A 26,986-nucleotide genomic window follows, 5' to 3' on the forward strand; every position below is an offset into this window, starting at 1 on the left:
GTAGGCATATTTTGCCAAGTCCTGAATACCCTATTGATTATTCTCCCCCCCCCACAGAAATGGCATGAATATGCAGGATACATGAATATTTTCAATAAGTTTAGAATTTCTTCAGGACATACGCAAGAGCTCTGCGTGTCTTAGATCTTTAATTTCAGATGCAGAGGGAGCCTCTGGAGCGCTAAAAGTCTGCTGCTTCACATCTGCCTATATTTTTTTAAATTATAGATATAAATGTATATATCTATATATATTTATATCCAGAAGACACCAATAACTTTTTGCTGTGACACAACTTTGTGTCTGCAGACAGCACTTCTCTCCAGCTGAAGATACTTGTGGGTGTTTAAGTTGTGATGGACCAAGAGTGCTGTGGGCTTCACAGTGTCAGGGGCGAGGTGCAGAGCTTTTGGCAGATGTGGTAGGCTCTGCAAAGCACAGTGGTTGTCCAGGAATAACAGGGATGAAGTGGACACAGAGAAGGAGGAGATGGTTCTACGTGACGTGGTCTGAAACCTCAGGTGTGGTCAGGGTTGTGGAGGGCACAAGCTGGGGACCAGGTGCAGGGTATAGAGCTGGGAGAATGGAATTATATTCCCAGACCATCCATGCTCTCTGTGCTGGACAAATCAGCACATTGAGGTAGCTGAGCTCTCTGTGACTGAGTGGAATTTTTTTTTTAGCTGCTTTTCAGAAAATGTTCTGAGAACTTCCTGGGGAAGGCATGAAAGGGTAACCTGGCTATGTCTGGCTTTTTTTGTTTGTTTGTTTGTTTGTTTGTTTGTTTTTACAGTGAGGGCAAAGTGCATTTATTTTGAGGAGGATAGGTTCAGAAATGTCAAAAATCTAGATGTTAAAAATTCAAATCTTAAGCTGCTCCGGTGGATGTAGATCTGATAAAATGGCGTCACCGCAGGAGCTGAGGTTGTGCCGATATCCAACCCCGGGACCTCTGTTTTTCACAGTGCCAATTTTTGAGCAGTTTTGAGGTGTCCTTCATGGGTGAGTGTTCACACTGCAGGTTAAGAAAGCCATTTGTGCCTGTATTCCAGAAAAGCAATGTCTGTGCACCTGAGCTCATGGGGAAGATCGGAGGCACCCAAAGCTTTCGCTGAGGCAGTTTAAGTGGCCTGCAAATATTTCACCCTCTTTCCCCCTACCCAAGAGATGAGTGAGGCACAGTTTGATTTTCCTGAACAAACTGAAATAGCCTTTCCTAGAGGAAATCTCCGTGTCCACACAGAGGGGTGGCACAGCTTTCAGTCCTGCTGCTCTAAACGCTGCAAGTTTGTGCGCAGACAAGGCCCAGGAGAGTTATGGTGGAGCTATTAGGAGGGAAAGTGATTTTTTCTTAGACTGATTAAAATTCTTTGGGCTTTCTGTTTGTTTGTTTTTAAACACCTATTTAGCTTTTAATTAACATTTAAGAGAAGGGAAGCTGGTTAAATATTCAATACCTCCTCCCTTTCAATTAAGGTAGAACAGAACACAATGCATGATGAGGCCTCTGGGAAGTATGGAAAAATGAAGAAGAGCAGGGCCCTGATTATCATTTTCAGGGGGACAGGAAAGGTGAAACCCATCTGATTATTACTGCCGTCAACAATAATTTTTTTTTTTTTAAACATCAGAAAACAGTTTAGAAATGCAATTATTCTTTAAAACTGTGTGTCCTGTCTTTGGCCTTTAAATACCTCAATTTTCCCACTCCCATTCTTTACTTATTTCAGGTGCAAGCATGGAGGATTTTCTAATAGGCCTTTTTCAGTAGCTTAGTAGGGAGGCTGCAGATGCTGGGGGAGTTATTCTTCATGCTACATGCCCTTGTCTTCATTTTGATGCAGTTCTTTCTGTCCCAGCCTCAAACTGTACAGCCCTGGGAGCTCAAGCGAGCAAGGGAGAAAGAGCTGTATTGTCACCATACTCTACTCTCTTCCCCTTTCCCTTCCTTCTCCTTGAAAATCCAGTTACCTTGTGTCTGTGAGCCTGCTATCCCTCAAAACTGCACATAAAGCACACAGAAAAGGGCGCCTCAATGGAAGAAACGGGTTGGGAACATGCTAGTATTTGTAATTCAACAAATTCGCCCTTCCTAAACTTAAATTCCTCCCTTTTGATTTAATGTACCCTAATTTATCTGACAAAATATTTTGTTTTGATGGCCATCCAGTTTAAAACAGGATAATGCTGGCTAAAAAAGTCCCCCAACAAATCCATTTTACGTTGTGGAAACCCCTCGAACCACTGCCCAAAAGGTGATATATTTTTGAAACTGCTACGCCTTCTACTGTGGTGAGACAACTTACCTGTGGAAAATACTTTGTTTTCACCAAATATCCCACCAAAATGATTTTTTTTTTTTTTTTTTGTTTAAATCACCATGTTACATAAATGAGTTTTTGAAATGGAATTGCTGGCACCAGATACCAGTTGTGTAAATGTATGTGTCTGAATGAGTGGTTGCTTTTTGGCTTTTTTTTTCTTAAGGAATGAAGAGAGTGGAGATGCTAAAATGCAGAGCTATTGGATAGGCTTCATATGCTATAACTTCAAGGTTTACTGGATATAGGATTGCATCGATTTTTAAAAACAGAAAAAAATGCTTTGCAAAAAGATTTCTGACTGCATCTGTTGCAAGACTTTCCAATTCAACTTTAAAACTAGCCTATTTTGATGACACAATAATTTTTAAAGTAACTGCTCTATGTTGTCTGTTGACCTATTCAGTGCTATGGATTTTATTTTTAAAAAAAGCAAAACCAAATGAAACATCAAAACCCAAGGTATCTTCTCCATAAACCTCTCTACTAACTACATAAAGACATGAATATATTTATATACATGTCTCTTGTGATTACTTATCAGTAGAGTTAATGATGTGTATTTACTGGCTGGACTAAAACAAGAATTAATCCAATTAGTTCAATAATTGGTTATTGACCAAATATTTTCTTAATTATTGAGAGTCCGTTTCTACTTCAGCTGTAAGTAACAGAAATTCTCCCATCAATTTCAGCCAAAGTGGTATTGTATTACTTTTTAAAAAAGTTTTTCATAGCTTTTATAGAAGCAATTCATAGAAGTCACAGGAAAAAAAAAATTGCAGTTGCAGAGGATAGTGAAAGTAACACCTTTTGTCAGAAGGTTCAGTTTTCAAGTCAGGCTGTCATTCAGGTGAACTTCACGACTTGTGATTTTTTTTTTTTTTTAATTTAATTCCATTTGTAGACCAAAAAAAAAAAAAAAAAGGCTGAAGGAAGTAACATGCATGTGTCTGGAAATAGCCAACTCCTGTTACATGGAAAATTCTGTACTATAATATGATTAAAAGTTGATGTGAGCAACCTAAGACAGGAGTCCCTCAATTGGCTGACCCCAGAGATGTATCCTTTATATGCAAATACCACTAATGTCAATTTTATCTCAGCTGGATATAAATTATATCCAGTTGGAACACACCCATGCCATGGAGCTCTGGAAGATGATAAAGCTGAAGAGCTGATGGAGGCAAAAAAGGCATTTTTCCTGTGGATTTTGGAACAGGGTCCTGCCCAGGTGGAGAGCACGGGCTTCCCGCTGAGGGGAGATGAGACTGTAGAGAAAGATCTTCCCTTTTCTCTGCCTGCTCCCAGTTTTCTCTGATAAGAGTATCTTCAAGAGAGGGGTTAGAGGGAAAGTAGGAATCAGCTCAGCAAGGACATCAAGGAGACATCAGCTATTGTCTGCAAGAGGCCATGCTGTAGGCAGATACTTCACTGAGCTAGAGAAGAAAATGTGAATTCACAAATATTTGTGCTATGCACCCAGAAATCTGTAGATACACCTCGATCTTACTCTTTCTTTATATTTTTGCCCCTTTTATTTCCTCTCCAGATTCTCTGAAGCGGATGAGTAGTAAGGACAGCACTGACAAAAAGCACTATCAGTAAATCAATAACTTTTTTTTTTCTTTCTTTTTTTTTTAAGGAGAACACACACAAGAAACTAATTCACCTCATTCTCTGAAGAAGGATGTGGAAAATATGGGGAAAGGTAAAATAAATAAGGCCTCTTACATTATAAAACTGCTCTTTGTTTTAATAGAATATGAGGATAATAGGGGGCACTTTTGTTCTGCACCATATTTTAAGCTTGTCAAGTAACATATGAATAATATATGGACCTTTGGGTGGATATAATTGAGATTAATGCATATATATCAATCAATACATGACACTGTAATATAATACTTTAAAATAATATATTACATTGATTTATATTCATGGCTTTCTGCACAAAATCTATGGTAGGTCTATGCAACACTTTTTTTTTTTTTTTTTTTTAATAAGCACTAAAATATTTTGTCTTAGAGTAATGAATTGCTCTGCAACTGTTCTTTCAAGAATTATTTATACAGATTATCAAAACCACTTTTTCTCTTTGTTAGAGGAGCTCCAGAAGGTTCTGTTTGAGCAGATCGACCTACGGAGGAGGCTGGAACAGGAATTCCAGGTGTTGAAAGGAAACGCATCTTTCCCAGTCTTCAGTAAGACACAAAATCCGTGGTTTTGGTGTTGTGTGTGTATGTGGTTGGTTGCTGCCAGGCTGATAAAATGAGACAGCTTCTCAGTTGTGCTGCCACGATCTTGGGCAGTTCTGCTGAGTCCAGGTTGGGCAGGGCTTGGAGCAAGTTGGGACGGTGGGAGGTGGGATGAGGTGATTTTTAAGGTCCCTTTCAACCCCTGCAGCTGCCCAAGCAGGTCTTTTGTAGGGAAAAACACAAAGCTGGATGTTTGTTTTGGTATGCATTCTACTAGTTTTGATAGCACTGATTACAGCGAGTAGACAGGAACACATCTGGATCCTCGTGGGGTTCGGTGAGTTCGGTGTCCCAGCCAACACCTCAGGGGCTTCTGAAGACAAGACATTTAATCCTTGTTTTCAGGAGGTTCCTAATACTCATTTTCAGGAGGTTGCAGCTGATGCTGGAGAATTGATCTGGCCTTTTTAAGGAGTAGAAATTCCTGCTTGGATTTTTCCCGTTGGGAGAGGCCATTTGAGACGGCCCTTCCACCATGCTGCTGCCCAGGGCGATGGAATGTGCGGGGCACATCTCAAATAAAACAAAATGGGCACTTGAGCAGGGTTTTTGTGAAGCTGCCAGAAGGCTGGGCTGACTGTACAGGGATGTGGAAAAAGACCCCCTTGGCTGGGATCTCTCGAACGACACCGGAGCAACGGCAGAAAGATTTTTCCAGGAGAAATCCCACCTAGATCAGGATGATCCCACCAGAAAAAGAGGGAACACAGGTGGCATTTTCCTGCTGTTCAAAGAAAATATGCTTGTCCCCTTTCTGTAGTATCAGATAGGTAAGTTCAGGGAAGCAAGGAAGTGTGAGGACTCTGGGAATGACTCCATCTTTAGCCCAAATATTGAAATATGTAGGCAGCTCCATAAATAAAGAAGAGTCACTTGACATGATACAGATATTAATGAAAGGAGCATAACCTCATCCTTCAGAATAAATCCAGTCATTACCTGGGTTTGGGAATGAGGTAATTTTCAAGTAATTTGTGGGGATCAAAACACTGCTGTGTGGTACTGGCAAAATGGCATCTTGGACTTTTGCCATTCAAGTCTCTTATTTATCCTTTTGTTCTTCTACAGTAAAATTAATGCTCTGTCTTTGCCATGTAAATAAACGCTGCAATTAAACCACATGAAATACAATTCAAATAAAAGAAAAGAACAAGTACGGCCGACCAAGGAAGTGGTGACTGCTGTATGCTGGCTTGAAAAATATGTGGTTTCAATGTACCACAAAGTAGTGGTCAATTTTCTTCAGGATTAAAATAGAAAACAGATAATGTGCTATAAACCATACCTACAAGTGACCGTAAAGCCTATTTACAGATTTAGATTTACCAAAAAAACCCACCCCTCCTCCGCAGGTAATAAAACAAGAAAAAAAGGGTATTTGTAAAGTAAATTAGTGTAAATCCATGTTGAGGGTGTTTTGTCCTCTATTGCATTGTGTGTTCTAGCACAAGAGAGGGGGGCTGTTCCAGGCTCTCGCTGTTGGGCTGCTGCTTTAGGTCGGGTATTTGAATGTAGGTATTGTTGTCTTGGGCAGGGAGGAGCCAGGGAGAGAAGTTTTTGGAGATCCAACTAAAGGAAAGTTGAGGTAAAATTTAGATTGTACTAAAAAGCTGTTTCAGCTGGGAGGCAACCTGCGAGATGTGGAAGGCAACACTGTTTCTCTCTGGAAAATGCTTCTGTCAGGTTGCCCGCAGTGAGCTCTGGAGTCGCCTCTTTTGGGTCCTCCACGTGGAACTGAGCACATTTTGGGGGGTTGTACCTTCACAGCATCAAGCCACTACTCACAACAGGGCTGTGCAGTAAATGGGGTTTGGTTCCAGAGTTTTCCTCTCATTTAAATCACTGTTAAATGAGAACTGAGCTTATTTGCAAGCTCTCTTAGCAGTGCTTTGCTGCAGTGTTCTCTGTGGCTTCTTGGACCGGCTTGAAACACGGACTGAGATAATTTGTGAAACAGCAAGACCTTGCATTTTTCACATTGCTGTTGTGCTTGAAAGCTGCAGGTGAAATTTTCCTTTGCCTTCAAGATCTCCCAACGCAGAGATCACTCAAATAAAATACAAAAAAAAAAAAAAAAAAAAAAAAAAAAAAAAAAAATTAAAAAATTCAGATCACATGTAGAAAGTCAAAGTATTTGCTGTCCTGATAAAAATGCAAGCATCTCTGCATGGTGACAGTGTGCTCTCCTGGAGCCCTGCTCTGGTTTGTGCCCTCCGTGTCGGCGGCTCCGCATTCTGTCCGTCTGCATTTTAAACAATGTGGCAATAAAATGGCGGAGATGCAGTCTGGGTACTTAAAGTATTTAATTTTGTGTTAAGAAAGCTATTTAAATATTCATATCTTTTCTCCTGGGTATTGCTTATGGCTTTGTCTGTGAGCGTTTGGACTCGGATAAATGCCGCCGGAAAAAAACAAAACAAAACAAAACAAAACAAAACAAAACAAAACAAAACAAAACAAAACAAAACAAAAAAGGCTGCCCCTACCATTAACACCCCATTTCCACTGTGAGCTTGGACATTTGCTGTGCAGGGCTGAGCAAGATCCCTGAGCTGTTTGTTTGGAGAGGTGATGAGCCCATGAAGAGGCAGCTGGGAGGAAAGTGCTGAGGGAAAAAAAGGAAAATTTCTCCTTAAAACCTGCTCAGAGTGAAGCTGGAGGACCTCAGTTGCAACTATCAGCCTTTAGTGACCAGGACAGGAGGAAGTTTCCTTTTTATACTTCATGGTTGGTTTTTTTTTTGTTTGTTTGTTTGTTTTTTGTTGGTTTTTTTTGTGGTTTTTTTTGGGGGGGGGTAGGAAAAGAGGAATTGTAAATCTGCTTTATTTTTGTTGGCTTATTTTTCTGATCGAGTCAGAGCAGCGGGAATAGGCTTAACAGTTCTGTGGGAATTTACTGGAAATCCGGAGAACTTCTTTGAGATAATGCCACCAGGTCCTTTGGTTGTGCCGGACTCCTGAGGGCTCCAGCTTGCCAAAATTTCTCACTCTTTCCCTGTTTCATTGCTCTTTCCGTGCCTCCTTTTCCTTTAAACAACAACTTTAGCTCATCATTCAGAGTTATTTTTATATATTTAATATATAAATATATATATTTTATATATATATATATATAATTTTATATATTTATATATTCAAAGTTATTTTTAAGAGGGGGACAGAGCTCTGCCCCCTTGTTTTTTTCTTCCAGGACAGGCTTGTTACTTGAATCAAAATTATAGTGGCTGGGATGGGTTTTCTTTCCTCTTCAATTTGCATCTTGACCTTCATCAGGCAGCTCTTGGAGTTCTTTGGTTCTTGTCAATAGTTTTGTTTGTATTCTTCTTTTCCCCACCCACCAACAGGAATCTTAAGGAACAGGGTGCATGAGTTAATCTTCTAACAAAAGAAGTTTTGTCTGAAATGGTTATTTAGGAGGAAAATCAGGGAAGGAGGATCCACTGGAGCAGGAAGGCCAGCCTGTGCTGTAACTCAGCTGCCCAGGATCTCTCTTTCAAAGACTTTCCCCCTTCCAAATTCCACATCACTCTTTATGGAGCTTCAGTTTTGTTCAAAGCCGTCAGCACAATGCTACAAGCCACAAATCAAGCCCTGCATCCTTGAACGCTTTCTCCTCTCACGTGCTGGACGTCGCTGTTGATGTCAACAGATTTATGCCAAAGCAAAGAAGAGCAGTTTCTGCTCTTCTCTTCAGGGCCTGCAAAACTTTGACTAATGACTGCAGAGCCTTGCCTGAGCAGGAAAATAGCTGGGGAAAAAGCTAGCAACACAAACTTAGCATCCTACGTTTTCTGATGGGGGAGGTAGCGAAATCTAATTTTTCCACATTTTTTTTCTGTTGTCAGTGGTGTCTCCTATTAGACACATATTTGTTGGGTGCATGCTTTAATTGAGCGAAGTGCCTTTGTAATGCTTTGTGATTCCTCAGTAGTGACTGGGTTTGATGTAGCTTGATTGGTGTCAGTTCTGCCGTGTGGCCTCTGTTTTAATTATTGCACCTACATTTTTTCCCCCTCTCATACAGACAACTTTCAAGATCAGATGAAGCGGGAACTGGCGTACAGAGAAGAAATGGTGCAGCAGCTACAAATCGTAAGTTTGCTTTCTCTGATTAAAGTGTCTTGAGCTGCTGCTTTGTGTTTCTTAAGTGCAAACCTCAGGTTTTTTTTCCTTTGTGAGCCATGCAGATGCACCATCACCGAGCTCCTATTGCCTTATATTTAGCAAGAGGTAAACACGTAGTTCTCAGCTGGTTTGGAGCCTGATTACCTGGAGATTTACTTTCATACAATAACCAGATGGGTCTTCATGTTTAACTAAACAAAATGTGTTGACTCAACACGGAGAGGTGCTTCTGCAGAGAGGAGCGGGGAGGAGTGAATCAGTAAACTTTGAGCAGTTAAATGTTTCTGCCTAGGGAATCTCCTCAATCTCTGCTTCTCACCAGAAAATAAACCTTAGGATGTGTCTTTTTCTCATTTCAGACACTAGGAGAAGTGCTTAACTCAGCAGTAAAGGATCAAGTTGCCAAAACACAGTTCAGTGCAGGCACACGTTACTGTTGGGTCTCTTGCTTGTTTTTTTAAAACCAAGAGGGATTTTGCCTGTGTGCTAGTGCAGCTCTAGATCATCACATCCAACTGTGTTGTTTTGAAAAGCTGACGTTCTTAATCCGGTGCAAGCAAAGGGGCTGGAGCATGGGAAGCTGTTCCACACTCAAATAAATGAATGCTTAGTGTGGTTTCAAGAGCAGGGCATGGCGAGGCTGTCAGCTAATGCTTGCTTTGCTGGTGCTTCCTCTGTGATCAATCTGACATTGCTCAACAGGGTTTTGTTTCTGAGGCAAGCTTGGCAAATATCCCCATTTCTCTGAATCAGCCCTGTGCTCCCCCACTGAAAATTTCCTTCTGCTTGTCACAGTGCAGAGAAGGCATTGCCCAGCCTCCTGGTACTGTCATTTTCTAATTGATGGGTGAGGACACAGAAGTAAATTTGAAGGCCAGGATTGTCAAACTTGTGCTCCAGTGTTCAGAGGCATTTAGGACTGGCCTTATTTTTAGAGCTGCCGAGCATCCACGCGCCCCATTCCTGCTGACTGCAGAGATTTCAATGAGAGATGGAGGGTGTTTGAAAGAGGTTGTGGAGGAAACTCAGGTCCAGAGTGTCTCCACTCTTTTCCTTTAATGTGCTCAGCTGTTACTGTGTCCCCCTTTGCGTCCCGATGACAGGCAGGAAGTTTGACTTGACCCGTGAATTTTGTTGTCACAGAAAATTCTAATTAGGATGCCATCCTGAAAATCACTTCCTCTGCTGCTCTGGACTTGAGGCAGGTCACCAGTTGAATTTCCTGCTGCAAAGAACTTCTAAGCACAAAGTTTATGGGCCCACCCCAGTCCTTATCTCTTGTGTCAGCTGAACTTGGAGCTAACTAACTCTGCCTCCAAGGGAGAGAATGGATCACCTCTGCCATTCACCTTGTGGCCCTGTGGTGAAGTTGTTTCTGGAATTGGATATCCCAGACCTCCAGCAAGCCAGCTGTGGTGGTTTTCTTGACTTTCTTGGGCAGGAAAAGAAATATGATCAAGTAATTCACACCCTTTTCACTTACTGATTTGTGCTATGGACAGACTAAGAGTAATTTAATCATTAAGCAGAGCTGTCTGAATGTATTTACAGAGAATAGTTGCAATATTTAATGCTGCACCAACAACTCAGGACCTCTTCACTCACTACAGATGCCTTAGTTTAATTTTTACTAATGGAAATGTTGTCGAATCACCAGTAAATGTTCATGCTCGTATTTGTGGGGCAGGCTGTGATCAGTGAGACTGATAAAAAGATGTTTGTATGAAAAACTGAGAGGCTGCTGCGAATAATGAGTGTGTTAGCCAAAATGGGTGCAGAAATCTTCAGAGATGTCTTGGCTGATAACTGAAATGGAGTCAGCACTTTTGAGGTGATAATCCCTGCAGTGACTTTAATTCATTTGTGGGCATATATCTTGCATGTTTATATCTGGAATTAAGATTAATGAACTGAATGTGGTAATGATATAACTACTTTGGCCTTCCAGGGTTATTGCATGGATGAATTGGTGCAGAATACACAAAAAATGTGTCTGCTTTTGATTTTTTGTTTAATTGGTGTTGGTTTTTTGTTTTTAACTGGCGCTTTTAGGTGCTTTTTTTGTACCTGAGATGCTGCACTACTACTTTAACAGAGCTTTAACCTAATTTTCTTGTTAACATAGAAGTAGAAAGAGAAAAGCAGAAACATTTCATACATACTGACATCACAGTTTTACTTAGACCTTCATAGGTGTATGCTTTTGTAGTACTACGCTCAAAATTTATTGATGTAACTAGCCACAGAATTTAATTGCTTTTAAAAATTATTTTACAAAAAAATACAGATGCCTGGAGTCAGGTTTTTGTGGTGGTTTTTGTTTTTGTTGTTGTTTGGGTTTTTTTTTTTTTTTTTTTGTTTGGTTTGTTTTTTGTTTTTGTTTTTGTTTGTTTGTTGTTTTTGGGTTTTTGTTGGTTTTTTTGGGGTTTTTTTTGGGGGTTTTTTGTTTGTTTGTTTGTTTGTTTGTTTGGCTCTTCTCACTGCTGAAGATATACAACTTAAATTAGTCCTTCCTGAATATCCCTGGAAATATTTAAGAGCCGTGTGGATGCGGCACCCGGGGACACGGATTACTGTGGGCTGGGCAGTGCAGGGGAGAAATGGCCGGATTTGAATATCTTGGAGGGCTTTTCCAACCTGAATGATTCTGTCACTCCCTGATCCCCTGTAACTGTGGGTACCAGAAGTAGGTTTGTCCAGAACGACCGTTTCACTCACCCTTAACTGAGTAATCAGACTTTAAAATAAACTGACCCAGCGTGTTTCGGAAATACCTGTAATACAAGCGGAACGCAATCACGAAAAATAAAATCAACTAATTATGATTGCGCTTGAAAACCCACTGCAGCCTGACGTGCAGCTCGTGCCCTGTGCGCGGCGGTGAACGCTGGCCATGACGCTTTTTGTCCCTTTTTTTTTTTTTTTTTTTTTTTTTTTTTTTTTTTTTTTTGGGGGGGGTTTTTTTTGGGGCGATTCTTCCCCGTTTCGGGAGCGATCCGTCGCAGCGCGGCCCGCGGGTGCCCCCTGCCGCCCGCCCGCCGCCACTGCAGCGGCCGCGGCGCGGTAAATCCGCGCTCAAAGCCCGGCTTAAAAGCAAAGCTGCATCAGCGGCCCCCGCGGCTGCTGCTGCTGTTGCTGCTGCTGCTCTGCCCGAGCCGCAACTGAAAGATAATAATATCCCATGGCTTCCTGAAAGCCAGAAGAAAGGCTCAGGTCGCCGGGAAAACGGGGTGGGTCCTGTTCTCTTACGCCTTCGCTGGTGGATGTTGGGTTCTTTGCAGGCAGCCTGGGTCAGCGTGTTGCTGGAGCAGCAGGTTGGTGTGTGGCCATTAGTTTTGATGAGAATCGCAGAATGAGTAAGGCTGCAAGTGGCCCACTGGAGGTCACCTAGTCCCAGCTCCCTGCTCGAGTGGAGTCCCCCGGAGCCCATTGTTCAGAGCAGCCCTCCGGGCAGGTTTTGAGCACCTCCAGTGAGGAAGGCTCCACAACCTCTCCATGCAGACTGTTCCAGTAAGGAATTTCTTCCTGATGTGCAGGTGGAACTTCCTGTGTTTCTGTTTTCAGAGTTTCCAGAGTGTCTAAAAAAGCTACCTGAAGTTCTGCAAGGAAGTTTTGCAACCTGTTTGTGCCAGGTTCTTGGCCGAAAACTCGGAAACAATCAATCATCATATTTAACAAGAAAATGGATCTTAGACCCCTGGATGCATTTTTCTCTTCCTCCTCTTGCAAAGTGCTGTCTCCCAAACTGGCTGAGTGCAGGGCGTGTGCGTGGAGATCATATATAAAATATGGATTTTGCAGGCGGACCCTGTTGTGCCAGGGGAGGTTTAAACTGGATATTAGGAAAAATTTCTTCACTGTCAAGTACTGAGGTCAGCTGTTCGGGGCAGAGGTGGAATCCCCATCCCTGTAGGGGTTTAAAGGCCGTGTGGATGTGGCACTTGGGGACATGGGTCAGTGGTGAGCTGGGCACTGGTGGCATGGGTTTGTGCTGGAGGAATGGTTGGACTCAATTATCTTAGAGATCTTTTTGAACCTGAAAGGTTCAAATTCTGAGATTCTGAGGATCATCTGGCTTTTTTTTAATGAGTTGTACAGAAAGGGTCAGTGAGGGGGAACTACTGCCCAGCAGGATGGGGGAAATTCAGACATGACACACATGGTACAGCCTCAGAAGAGCTCACCTGCCCTTAGAATTTTTAGTTTCTGTCCAGTGAGACCAGAACTCATCTGCTGGGACAGCCCAGCACTGTAACCAAGTATCAAGTCACCTCCTGCCTTAAATTCTGCATCTGTCTGATACTGTCTTCTGAGCAACTGTGTTAGTGGAACAGATTTTAAAACCATGAACTTTCTTCCTAGCTACCTGGTGAGAGAAAAAGATCAGAAGCAGCATTGCCAGCATGATGATTTTCATCCTTTAATGTTTTCATGAACCTCTCTCAAATGTGGCCATGGGGAAGTAGAACACCAAGCAAGCCTCCTGCAAACTGAGGAGCTTTTCTTAATTTTCTCTCAGAGGTGCCTTACAAGTACTTTGTGGGTTCTCAGGAGGCGTTGACCTCAGTGGTGACTTGTCCATCAGGTGGTGTTCATCACCCATGGTGGTTTAGATCATCGGGTGATGATCAATCGCACTAATTTTGCATTGGGGTAAAAGGTGACAGGTTTTTGAGGTGTGTTAGAAATGTGAAACACTGAGGCAGGCCTTTGTCTTTCTGAGTTACGTGAAAAATGAGGGTTTGGATTTGTTTGGGATATTTTAGTTAGGTTTTGCTCCCATGAACTGACTTCCTCCTTACCAGCCTCACTTCAGGCTGATAATAATGTTCAGAGCTCAGAACTGGATCCATCTGGAACTCTTCTGTGTTTTATGGCTTTCTGCTCTCAGTGCTCCTTTAAATCAGCTCTGTTCTTCAGAGTCAGGCAATGAAATAAATCAGGAGCTATCTCTCTGCAAAACTGATTTCCATCTCTGCATCATCTTTCACCCTTAAAGATCCTTAAAAATAGACAAGGAACGTTTAAAAGAAGGATAAAAAAAAAAATCTACCATGTGGTTAATGTTGGTAAATCTTCAGAGGCATGAGAGCCTGTTCCTCTGGGTCGAACTGCAATTCAGAAGAGCACCAGTAGTTCTGATTCCTAGCTTACATAGTTTATGGAAAGCTGGTGCTTTTGTACAACTAAAGTATTCATTATCCAAACAAGAAGCACCCACATTTCTGTGTGGGGAGATCTTGGTTCTCAAAAGCAGGAAATGGGAAATGGCAGTGCTTCAGCACTGTCTGTGATTTCTGTGCTTGGCCTGAAGTGGTGCAGCTCAGATGATTGACCCTGGCAAGAATGCAAACAGTTGTTCAGCAGAATGGCTCTCGCATTTCTTGAGTGGCATCTTGTGCTGAAGTGCCTGCTCACGGGCACACACACAATGACAGGTAAAAGAACATTGCTGGAACGCTGTGTTCTGTGTCCTCAAAAGGCTCATCCCTGATTGTGTACAGGAAAGTGAGCTGTTTTCACCAGAATTTCATTTCTCGCTGTCGTTTTTGTTTGGTTTTTTTTTTTCCCCAAGACAGGTGAGCAAAACTTGTATCTTGACAGCACATGTGGATATGCCTTGGGATAGGACAGAGCTGTGCCTCTTTCTCCAGTAAATTCAAATGTTAAAGAAAAGGATGCCTTGTAGAAATTTAAGCGGAAAGCTTCCTTTCCTTTAGAATCTGCAGAAATTCGGATCAAAAAATGGGTGTGGATATGCAGGGAGCCACAAGCCAGCCTCAGCTACTTCATGAGTGCAAAATATTTTTTCTAGGCAACAGAAGGCAGGGTGATGTAAAATCGTGTACCTCACCAGAGATGGGATGCAGAGGTGAAGCCTCTGAAAGAGGATGGTGTGCTGAAGCTTCTTTGATATCTGAGTGTGCATAACAGGGATCAGACAGGACTTCAGAAATTACTTCCCAATCCTATCCCTTAGCTTTGGTTCGAGTCAAGGAGTAGGATCCAGGCTTGCTGACTGGGTTCCTTCCAGGTGGAATAAATGGGGATGTGTTCCAGGAATGAACACGGGACTGTGCTCCAGTTCCTAATGGGCACCAGGACTAGACTGGAGTCAACCTGTAGGAAAAAGGACTCAGTGTCCATGTTGCATTTTTCTTGGAGATCCTCTTCAGATCTGCTCTGACTATTTCCTATAAATGTGGACCTGGTCATGAAAACTGGGGTTTTTTTTTGCTGCTTAAAACCCAACTGCCTTCACGTTTGTTATTTCTGTGCACCCACCCCTTGCATCTCAGTGCCCTTTTGAGTACTGATCTTGCCCTCATCGCAGCAGCCCCCATGCATGCACAGAGAGGGATTGCTCTGCCAGGAGGAGCCCTAAATCCTCTTCCACCACAGCATCAGAGTTACTGAATGCTCTGACAATGACAGAAATAGAAGATGACATTGTAGGTGATTCAACTCATGGAGAAAGTAGTGATTTCCCTGTTGAACACCCACCTCTCCCACTGCCATCAATCACCAGGAGATCAGGTAAAACAACACACGTTAGAAAGACGCCGGTGTGCCAAATATAGCGGAGAAGTGGATTAAGAACAGTTAATTTCTGACAGAACATACCCCGTTGTATTATCTAGGTCAGTACAGCCTGGGAGATGTCCTATATAATTTGTGGCCATGCAAACCCAAGTTGGCCTTCGTGAGTGGGAGAGAGGCAGGAATCAGCCGGTGAGGCACCACAGCTCCCAGCTGGAACGTGCTGATTTTTTTGCGCAGTTTGTTTGTGGCTCCCTTTTGCACCCAAACTATGGCCACAGGTGATCAGGGAAGCAGCTTCTCTGCAACCCCCTCTCTGCTGCAGCTTGGGAAGGAGTTTTGCAGCCTTTGCAAGCACCATGTCCTGAAGGCAGCTGTGCTTGGGGACATGGTGGAGGGGACAGCTCTGTTTCTTGGTGGGGGATCTGGCCACAAGCTTCCTGATACCTATTGTCTTCTGTCAAGGGAAGGGATTATAAGAGTAGTCAGACAAAACACCTGGAGTCTTGGTCTTTTCTGGTCATCAGTGGTTCGTGCACACACATTTCCCCTTTCCCTGGGCTGTGTAGGGGCGAAGCAGCGTGCCCCTGTTGAAAGGCTTCTGCTTTCTTTCAGCCACAGACACTGCTCCTTCCTGGTGCTGCTGCTTTCAGCCAGATTGACCTCCTTTCCCAAGAAATGAAAGGGCTAGCTCTTGAGCTTCAAAAGACCCTCTCTTTCCTCTCATCCTGATCCTTCCCTCCTCTTTTTCCTTAGTAAGGGAGGCAGGGATGGGTAAGTCTCTCGATGTCTTTGCAGACACGATGCTTTACCCCAGCCCAGAGGCGTGCTGGGCACAATTCACACAAACATCCTCATAATGGACGGGAATCATGTATTTAAAAGCAAAACAGGGATGTGCAGGAACATGTGGGGTCAGTGGATACGGACACAAATTCACTGTGTCTAGCTGTGCGGCGCAGGTTGCTTGAACTCTCTGCGTTTGTTCATCTCTTCCTTCTGCTGTTTGTGCAGGTTAAGGCCTTGATCCTGACTTCAGCAGACATAAATATCAGCTTGCAGTAACATATTTGACATTATTTGGAGTGCCTGGCAGCAGAAGCAGGTCAGCTCCGTGTGCAACAGCACCTAGGAGTGCAGGGACACAGAATTTTTTGATCTCCCAGCCTGAATTCCTCCAGCGGTCCCTCCAAAAGTCATCATCAAAGAATTTGTAGCCACTTGGATTCCCAGCTATGGGGAAATCTCAGAGCAATTTAGTTTTGTTGCATTCTAAAGGCCCAGCACTGAAGAAGAGCAGCCCTGTAATGTATTCCCAGTGGCCAATGAGCACATCATCCCACTTTGTTTCTAAATATAACTGTGTTCCCTAATATGCCCATGTTCTCTGTTTTTCTTTAATTATTTGTTCCACTTCAGTGGCTTCCCTTCAGATTGGTGCAAGTTGGAGATAACTATTATGAACTTCCTAATTATGGGGATATAAATACACGAAGTCTCACGCTCCCAACCTGCTGTATTGTGGCTGTGCAGTGATCAGTGTGCATTGCCTGATCTGCCACACACAAAGCTGATTTTTTTATGATCTCACAGGCGGCTTTATCCTTTGTCAGCCTCTGATATCAACAAAGCATCAGAATGCATCTTTTAGACTGGATTTTAAGATTCTATCTGTTGTTTTAAATCTGGCCATTTTTTATTTTATTTCTGCTTCAGCCTTCCTGAGGTTTCATGAAGAGTTGAACCTTTGTATTTAAGGTGTTGTTTCCTACGATTCCTCCCCATTTTCAGGACGAAAAACAAAACATTTTGTTTACAGGGGTTTCCAGCTTGGGTGTTTCATTAGCCAAACCTTGGCTTGACCAGTGTCTCTGTTTCTGTGTCATTCCAGATTCCCTATGCAGCAAGCTTGATCAGGAAAGAAAAGCTCGGTGCACACCTCAGCAAAAGCTAAAGGTGAGCTTGTGAAAGAGAGACTTCATTCTGCTTGGCCTGGCTGCCTGTGCTCCTCTGCAGCTGTTGCAGGAATTAAGAGGATTGTTCTGTTGTTTGATGTGGCTGGTTCTGGTCCCAAAGCCCCCTCTGTCCAGGTGTTTTGCTACGGTCTAAAGTTGATAAATTACATGTGGCACGAATTACGAGGCTTCACTGGGGTGGGATGTCGTGTTGGGAGCTGACCCATGGGTCCTGCAGTCACAGGACAAAGGCTTCAAGCTAGTAGCTTTAAATTAAATATTAAAGCAGCTTTAAATTAAATACTAGGAAGAAATTCTTCCCTGTGATGGGGTGAGGAGTTGGCAGAGGGTGCCCAGAGCAGCTGTGGCAGCCCCATCCCTGGAAGTGTCCAAGGCCAGGTCGGACAGAGCTTGGGCACCCTGGGATAGTGGAAGGTGAACTGCCCGTGGCGGGGGTAGGATGAGGGGATCTTTAAGGTTCTTTTCAACCCAAGCCATTTCATGGCTCTAACTGCCTGAACACGTGCTTTTTGTGACGCTGAAAAGTGCCGTCATTGTCAACGTACCTTCAGTGTCCTGAAGGACAAGGAAGGAAATACCTTGGCATTCAGAGTGCAAAAAAATTGTTCACGCTCCAGGTAGGAAGGAGTTTTTCTGCCCTTAATGGAACTCCTTTAACTCCAGGAAAAAGCAGTACAAAAGCACATTTTGGGAGTCTCACAGAACCCCACCGATTGTGGTTCTGTAGTTCAGTGTCCTACAGAAGGTAATTATCCTGCTGCTCACATACAGGGCCTTCCTAAACCAAACACTGCATTTTTCAGGACTGTCTATTAGAAGGGTTCATTTGGTAGAAACACCACCTGCATCATCAGTGACCAGGGAGGTATCAGTTTTGGGTGCTGAAGTATTAACATTTAAATGACAGTCTCTTTGGTTTTTTTCCTGGTAAAAGAAGAAGATTAGGGGTTGGAGACAAAGAAAGCTGGTAGCCCTGCTACTGTGTTATGCCACAAAATCTGGCCTGTGGATTGACTAAAAAAATCCCCGAGGAGAAGTAGGGGGATTAGAAAAAGAAGAGCTACTCATACACAGACATCTGTGTAATGGACAAAATAGAGGTATTCAAGAGAGTCTGGGACATCTGAGAAAGGCTTGATAGTAGAGATGATGGAGGTTTGCCTGAGCTGTAGAAGCAGTGGATTCTTAAAAATAAAAGCAGTAGGAGTAAGTACAGAGTAATCAGACAACACGATCTGTGGCCGCGAGCTCTGCCCGCTGAGATGAGGAGATTATTCTAAGCACCGAGCTGGTGTCTTTTGCCCTCTTGTGCACACTTCCTGACTGCCAGCGTTTTCCAATCGAGTCTACAGCAATCTGAGCGCTGACTTAAAACAAACTCAGCGGCATTAATACCCTGAATAAAACAGCACGCCTCCCCCGATCAGGAGCGGCAGGTCTCGCCCCCGAGTGCCCTGCCTTGCAGCGCTCGATGCCCAATAAAAACCTGCCCGAGGATGGCAGCATCGGAGGAGAGGAGCAGTTTGCTCCCATCACCGGGCTTCCACCGGCTCCCGGTCCCTGCTGGCATCCCGGCAGCGAGCATTCCGTGCCCGTTTGGCGAGAGGGCGAAGGGTGGGTGCGCTCCTCACGCTGCTTCTGTTTCCAGAGGCGCGCCATCCCCCGCAGACAAACGGGGGATGTCTCCACGCAGCCCCGCTGCTTTTGGAGTTTCAGCTGTTAACTTGAGTGCTAAGCCGAGCCAGCCAGGCGGGGAGAACTGCGGCTCTGTGGTTCAGAAGCAGTTTCGCGTCCTTGATGTGCCAAGAAGGAAAAGTCTCCTCAGGAGGAAGCGTGTTTGCACGTCCCTGCCCAGGCAGCGCTCCCAGGGGCTTCGGAGTCTCTGTTTTGCAGAGCAACGCCTCAGTTCCTGACCCTGAGCCCCTTGCTGGGACCTCTGCTCCTTCCCACAGCAGATCTGGCTGTGTTTAGTGGCACTGCAGTCAGTTAAAGTTTGCACTCCATCTTTATTGCCAATATTTCCACGTGACCCCACAGATACTGTCAGCGTCTCAGGGTGTGCTGCTAGAGCAGGTGACCTACATGTGTCCCTTTCTCAAGGGTTGTAAATAAATGTCATAATTCTGTCACCGTCTCAAACTTTGGCTTAATGTTGATAACACTTTCTCTCTCTCTCTCTTTTTCTCCCTCTTTTTTTTTTTTTTTTTTTTTTTTTCCACTCCCAGAAGCACAGGAGCTTTTGCAGCTGTTACCTTATAAGTTATAACCCAGTCAGAAACCTGACTTGTATATAGACTGTGAAATGGAAGTGTTTGGGGATCTAAATAAAAAAAAAACAAAACAGGTTCCTCTGAACCTAAGGACAAGTGACCTCATAGTATCATGGACAACCATGTCAAATAGAATGTAGCAGCCATTTATTAGTAAACACAAAACAACAACAACAACAACAAAAAAATGCCTGTCCTTGATATTTTCCTTTTTTTTTTTCTTTTTTTTTTTTTCTTTTTTTTTGTTGGTACCAAAGTTTAAGTCTTTGTGTTTTTAGAAGGACTATTGAGCTTGATAGAAAAAAAAAAATGCTTTTGAATCGTGCAGATAAGCTGTGAAAGGAACTGCTGGTCCTTTCAATGCCACAGAGACACTGACAACATCTGCCAGTTCACCTTTTGCTTTGGAATAGTGATTGTTTTATGGAAGGAAATGAACGTCTCACCAGATGGGCCAGAACCACGTTTGGATGGACGGGTGGACAGATGGAAGGATGGATAGAGCAGCGTTAGCCATACACAGTGCTTTTTAAAAGCAGTCTGGAGATTCTCACACCCCCTCTCCCTCGTCCCTTCCCCCCTCTGGTATTTTGCCTGCTGTATGAATTACGATTGTACTCCTCTGGAAATATTTTACAATTTAATATTGAGTGTAATTAAGAATATAATCACTGTTATCAAAAAAGGTATTTAACTCTGTTGTAGTTTCTTTATCATTCATGTGGATAAAAAGTCTATAATAAAAAAAAAAAAAAAGAAAAGTATGCGATAATAGTTGAGCTTCCCTGTAATTTAATGCCACTGAAGAAAACAGCTGGGAAATTTATCCCAAATAATGCCTTTTTAGAAGTATTTTAATTCACAAACAATATGCTGAAGAGTTTCACGGAGGAAATTTTTGCCTCTGGTTATTTTGAAAATGCTCAGAAGAGGCAGATTTCGTACAATTTCAGGACATGCCTGTGGATCCACAGAAATAAAGACAGTCAGTTGATTCTGAAGACTGCAGCCGTATTCCCCCAGGTCTTTCCTTGGTGTCCTGCAGCACCCTGATTCTCAGGGCTTTCCTGAAAGAATCCATCTCCTTGCTGAAGGTCTTGGTCCCAAACACAAAGGATCTCCCACACCAGTACGGCACCACCAGCATCCAAAAGTGGTTTTAGCCATGCCCAGCAGAGTTGCTCTCTCAATATTCCCAGCAAATTCCCAGCAACTTCCTGTGAGATTAAATCATCTGGTTTTGCAGTTCCTTGGTGCAGCTGGCAGAGCTGGGAAGCAGGGGAGGAAGGGCACAGCCCGTTTTCAAACCCTACCCTGCACAGTTTGCTCTGGTGTTAGGTGAGCTGACAAGGCTCACGGAACCAACAGAATTAAGGCTTTTGTGCTGTGGGAAAAAGAAAGCAGCAAAACCACCAGAAAAGCTGGGCCAGGGCAGTTCAAATTTTTACCTGTACCAGTAGCCTGTTCCCAGGAACAGAGGAAATCAGATTCTTTGTGTAAGCACACCAGCAATTAGAGACATGTTCCCAGAATATTGTTTTAACAACTAATGATTTATTGCGTATGGGTTTTCTGACCTAGACATGATGTCTTGCTTTTAATAACCCTCAATGGATTTTTTTTTTCCTTCCATGAACACAACCAGTGACTTTTAAGACCTAGGCACACTTTTAGCAGATTACAGCATCTCGTGGCAATAAACTCCACAGCTTAAATACAGCTTGTGGGGAAAAAAGAGAAAACCAGCTTCTGATGATTGAGCCGCCAAATTTAGCCTCATTTTATGCACTGGGCTTCTTGTACTGGATGAGGCAAATTGCTGTTGACTTACTGGCCATTCCTGTCCTGACTTTCTCCATGTCTGACATGATTTCATAGGCATCCATCAAGCCTTTTTGGCTGTCATTTTTCCAGATTAAGTTAAGTAGTCATCCCTCCAACATGAGCAGCCCCATAGCTCTGTAGTCCCCATGTACCTTTTCCCAGTCGGGTGCCTCCTTTATGAGATGCAGAACTAGCTGCACAGAATACTCAGGGCACAGGATACTCTGCAGATTGTTGCACAGAGTGACACTGCACTGCTTTCTGTGATGAATGAAACCCAGCTGCAGGGTGGTGGTAAAATCTCTTACCACTATAGATCAAAAGTTTTGCCCAGACATAAAGTAATCCCATTGCTCAATAAGAAATTACCTCCCTAATGGCTTCTGAGTGCCAGAGCTCCTGGATGTGGTCAGGCGTGCAGAGCAGCCCTCGTTGTCCCTCACCATTTGAGAACCAGCCCGTTCAGGCCCAGGAGCAGACACAAAGCACCTAAAGCAGATTTATTTGTTTTCTGCTCCCAGCTCAGCAGTGTTCAGGCTGCTGTGCTCCCCAGGGACTTTCCAGAGCGCAGCCGTGTGTGCTGGTGCAGTTGTGGAACCGTGCATTAAATGCACAGCTCACACGAATAAACAGGCAACAAATGCACTTCAAACCGATCACTCAGACTCAAAACGTCCAATTTCCACTTGGTTATTTATGCCCATTCAGGAAATGGAAGCACCATTTGCCTGGTTCACAGATCACAATGGCAAAAGCTGTGATGGACCATGTATCTCAGAACTAAGCATGAATGAGGTGTTTTGAATTAAAAAATAATTCCTCATGCTGATAAAGGTCAAGAACATGGTTCTGGAAAACAAATAAAGAGAGGCCTCCACCTAAACAAATCACTTGGATAAATATCCATGGAAGCTCCTTATCACCAGTTGCTTTTTGTTTGCTTTCCTCTTGTGGCAAAGCTTGTACACATTAAAGTGAAAAGGATCCCATTAAATACTGTTGTGTATCACCAACTCAGCCTTTCCACCAGCTGGCATCACGAATTAAAAAAAAAAAAAAAAAAAAAAAAAAAGATACTGCAAGATTTTCCCGGTAGCTGGCATGGTTGTATCTGTAGCACACATACCCTGTGTCTACACAAATTGACTTGGACTCAGCTGCCTCACTGCAGTGAGTGGCCTTGGCAGGGTTGTGTTTGAGCCCACTGGGGAGCACATCCCAGCCTGTCCTGATGGCAGTTTGGAAGTGGCCACCCTGAGCTGGGAGGCGCCAGTGCCCTGGCGAGGCTGCAGCTCCCCAGCGCCACGTGGGGACGGTCCCAGTCACAGCCAATTTGCTCACACAGAGCAGCACTGCTGCTGCCCTTAGCGCAAAATGAATGCCGTGTTGGCGTGGAAAATAAACACTCGGATTTCCTAACGCGTGACGCGCAGCTTGCCAACACCTTGAAGAAACCTGCGTAAGTGACCAAATATCGCCTCTACAGCTGCTATCACAACAGAGGCAAAGGGTAACAGCAGCCTCACAGGCCTTAGTTTTAGCCTTCTGGACACCAAAATCCCCTGAGCGTGGCAAAACCCACAGCACAGCACAGGCTACACACTGAGCTGTGGTTTGAATTTCCAAATGGAATGGGAGTATTACTTTTTACCCCACACAACTCTGTGTCCATGGACTGCCCACAAAACCTCCCAGGTGGGCTCTGTGCTCAGGATGTGGTGGTGTTTCTCCAGGACCTAGGGCTGGCGTTGTTTGCTTCTGAGGTACTTTAGCACAGCTGTTTATGTTGGTGAAGAAGTGCAGCAAGCAAAAGCATGAAGATACGTGCTTTTGCTTATTCCAGGAAACGGGAACAGGACCCAGATTCTTCTCTCAGGACCAAAATTTTATATGCCTTCAAGCCATCTCCCTCAAAGACCCTTTCTAACTTTTGCTGACCCTGCTGTAAAACAGAAGGTGCAATCTGCACGATTCTGGAATGGTTTGGGTTGGAAGGGGTCTTAAAGCTCATCCAGTTCCACCCCTTGCCATGAACAAGGACATTTTCCACTAGCTCATGTTGCTCCAAGCCACATCCAACCTGGCCTTGTGAGTCATTAACAAGTTTTCTGAAGCAGACAGCATATCTGAGCATTTACTGCTTTCGAGATTGATCACACTGATGAATAAATACCTTGGGATAAATACCTTGATGATTATTAAAAAAAGGTATCTCTGACAGAATAAGTTTCTTCAAGGTGTTACAGTAAAGATCAAGAAGTTTTGTCTGAGCTGCAGGCACGATAAGGCTCTGCTAATTAAGAGCAAAAAAAAAAAATCACTACACCTTTTCTTTTGTATTACTGATTAAGTAAATCCCTGTGCCTTTTAGAGTTCAGATTTCCTCGGGGTTATATTTCCTATTCCATAATTTTTATGTAGTGTAAAACCTTGAGGCAGCTGTGCCAAAGGTTTGGTATAAATTTTGTAGTGTACAAAAATAGCTCCTCCTCAAAAAAAACCCTGTGTTTTTCAGACTGTATCACTGAGGAATTAACAACAACAAAGTGAAGTGTTTTCTCTGACCCTCCATGATAAAAACTTTCACCCTGCTGGCTTCTAAAGCAGGATCACTCTGCTAAGAAAAGCTGTTGGGAGAGCTCCTCTAGGACATACCACTGTTTTCCTATCATCTCCTGTAGCTTTTCTTTCCTCCAGGAGGTTTGTCCATGGATTTTATGCCCAGATGAGCATAGCAGGGGCTTGGAAAAAGATGGGCTTCAAGGTCCTTTCCAACCCATATGATTCTGTGAGTCTATAATTCTAAATGTATTTTGACACTGTTTTACCCAAATGCCTTGGATTATTCAGTAAAATTTTGAGAGGACTTTTTTTTTTTTTTTTCATTATAGTAATATTATCCTTGATGCATGCCCTCACATGTGAAATTTTTGATCTCCAAAGTGCTAGCCAAGCGTTCACAAAGTCCCAGGGCAGGTAAAAAGACCTACAGTGGTGCTGGGAAGCTCTGTCCTTGCACACAGCTCTGTCCTTGTGACCTGTGGTGCGTGGCCTTATGCACACTTGGCAGCCTGTCCTCGTCTCACTGGGCTTGTTGTTATCTGTGCTGGCAGTTTTCAGTGGTGGAACTGCACCCAGGCCACGTGAGATAAGGTGTTTCTGTAGGAGAGAGCTGCCCCCTCCTCCTTCAACACAGCTCCCCATACTGTGATCTCAAGCTTCTCCACAAAACTGAGTTTGGGGTGAGGCGACACCAGGATAAAAAAGAAAAAATTAATCTTTATTCACGTATTAATTTCTTTAAAAATAAGACTATTCACCTTCAGGAATATTGAGGGTATCCATTGCTTTTTTTCCTTAGTCTCTGAAAGTTCAATAAAAGTCAATTTCCATTCCCAAGAGAAGAACACATCCCAGTTGCTTCCACCACATCTTCACACTGGGCATGCACAAGACACGTAGATCCACCATGCAGATGGTCAGTGGCTTTCAAGAGTGAGCTCTGCTGTGTATTTAGCAGCTTTTTCTTTAGAAACACAGTCTGGATACCAGAGAAATCAGCAGAGTTTCCTATTAAAGGTCATTTCAGTGACCTTTGGATCAGACTCAAAAATCACAAATGGGTTCCATAAAGCAATCTCAGTTTTCTCTTGATCTTTCCCTTTGTTTGATAAAGAAGGAAAGTGCTGGCACCTGCCTGAACACAAAGTCCTCCCTGCTCAGGAACTCTTCTGTGGCATGTTCAGGCTTAAAGCCAAACACAAATCCAACGAATCCCTGAAGCAGGGAGAGAAGGTTCATACAGACCAAGTGTCCTCCTCTGTGGATGACACAAAATGAAGAGTGGATGTGTGACTTAAACAGAAAAAAACACCTGCATATGTCTGCAGCCTGCTCTCTGCTGCTCATCTATCTGTAAAATCTATCCAATGGAGTTAATTCACTGTTTTCTTGAGCCACAGAGGAAAATTCACAGTTGTGGCCAATTAGACTTCTAGTTGACTGTGAATTCTTTAGAATTCTCTAGAGTGTGGATGCCTGAAACCCTTCCAAACAATCTCCAGGGGACTTGGAGAGGTGCTTGGGTCCTGTTTGTTACTGTGACGTAAGAGGAGCAGGAATTGTCGTGCCCCTATTTGTCTAGGCACAGCAGGAAAACCACTCTATCTCTATTGTTTTGAAACACCTGCCAATATGGATTTCATTAATGTTTTCTTTGTGCCTGCATTAACGACGAAAGGGTCTCCACCCTGGAGCACCACTCCTTCTCTGACCACAGAGCACAGGCAACCGCAGCCTTTCATGAGATAACTCGGGGCAGCTGCCAGCTCAGCCCCAGCCTGGCAGAGGGACTGGGGGCTCCTGCAGAGCAGAACGAGCTCCAGAGCTGTGCAGATGTGGCCTCCCTAACTAAGGCATGGGAAGGGGTGGGTGCTTTGGAGATAAAGCCGTGTTCTCCTCCTGCCTGTGGTGCAGTGAAGCCAGGCTGCAAGAAACACCAAAATGAAGCACTTTTGAAGCCCTTGAAACATAAACTTTAAGGGATTCAGAGATTTTAGAGGAGCTAAGATTTTAGTTAGAGATAAGCCTTACTAGAGTTAATTAAAATAAATGAGTAGGCCTTGATGAAGTTAAGAGTTGGTAGTTAACTAATAATTGATTGCTTGTCAACACAATGTTTGACAAGCTGGGTTTATAATGAAGAATATAGAAACTGACAAACAGCTTTTAGGAACGTAAGACAATTGTGGGCCTCTTCTGTTCTGAAACCAATTGAAGACAGGGAATGGGAGTTCTACCAAGGTTCATTTGTCATATTTGCATTGAAAAGGTAGAAAGGTCAGAATGAGGAAGACTTCGTTTACTTCCTCATTTTGGGACCCCTCCCCATGAAAGGGACCACCGACCCATTTCAAGGAACAAACTACGCATGCTTAATGGCTTTTGGAATGATTAGCACACGAAGCGAGGAATGGGATGTACTAAATTATGAATATGTATTTGTATTTTGGGTATTCAATTCTTGTGTGGATAAAAGGACTCTGTAATCATTGGAAAGGCGCAGTGTGCATTTGGGAGCCATCCCGCACGCTGCCCGGCGCCGCAATAAACATACACTTTCTAACTTTAAAACTGTTAGAGAGTTTTTGTCCGTCACAGTTAGATATCGGTACTAGATCAATATCCATATTTCTTTAATAAATCACCCTGAACTGGCCATCCCTGTTTAGCAGCTCAGCAACAGCTCCTTAAACTCCTGCCTGCCTCTTTTCAGTGCAGAGAGCCAGGTCAGACCGTGCAACAGCCACACAGCAAGGACGGGGCTCAGGCTTGTCACAGCTGGTGGGCTTCCCTTGCCTGGAGAGCACCCACACCTGGCCTCTCCACTCAGCCTTCTGGAGAAGACCCAAAGGCACCCCTCCTGGGACACAGCACATTTCTGCATCAAGTCCTGGGCACTAGCTACAGAGATAGTTTTGCTGGAGAAGTTCATGCACATCAGAGGAGGTTCTGTGCCCTGTGGGAGCCCTGTCAGGCTCCTGGGTGGAGCCTCCTGCTCCACCAGAAAGACTGTGAAAATAATTGCTTATCCAAAGGATGGTGAGTAAAGCCTCTGCTTGATCCGCCTCCGCACTTTTATTGATTGTCTAAACATGGAAGAGATTACCCTGC

At 43.7% G+C, this 26,986-nt stretch overlaps 1 protein-coding gene and 1 long non-coding RNA gene across 2 annotated transcripts in view; one reads left to right on the forward strand and one right to left on the reverse strand.

Annotated features, from left to right (window-relative positions):
• The window catches only part of SKOR2 (SKI family transcriptional corepressor 2), a 26,969-nt gene extending 7,437 nt beyond the window's left edge, over window positions 1–19,532 (forward strand). The window contains 5 exon segments of the mRNA XM_053932123.1: window positions 3,967–4,032; window positions 4,427–4,525; window positions 8,603–8,670; window positions 17,135–17,199; window positions 19,445–19,532. Of these exon segments, the coding sequence (XP_053788098.1) occupies window positions 3,967–4,032; window positions 4,427–4,525; window positions 8,603–8,670; window positions 17,135–17,197 (296 nt within the window). The 3' untranslated portion in view covers window positions 17,198–17,199; window positions 19,445–19,532.
• A 5,040-nt stretch (window positions 19,533–24,572) lies between these two features.
• On the reverse strand, window positions 24,573–25,324 carry LOC128782486 (uncharacterized). Its single transcript, XR_008428807.1, has 2 exons — window positions 25,188–25,324; window positions 24,573–25,090 (listed from the first exon to the last, which is right to left on the reverse strand). It is a non-coding gene; the product is annotated as an uncharacterized LOC128782486 (long non-coding RNA).
• Window positions 25,325–26,986: the final 1,662 nt, after the last annotated feature.

Source organism: Vidua chalybeata, chromosome Z (assembly GCF_026979565.1).
Source record: "Vidua chalybeata isolate OUT-0048 chromosome Z, bVidCha1 merged haplotype, whole genome shotgun sequence".
NCBI classification, from domain to species: Eukaryota; Metazoa; Chordata; class Aves; order Passeriformes; family Viduidae; genus Vidua; species Vidua chalybeata.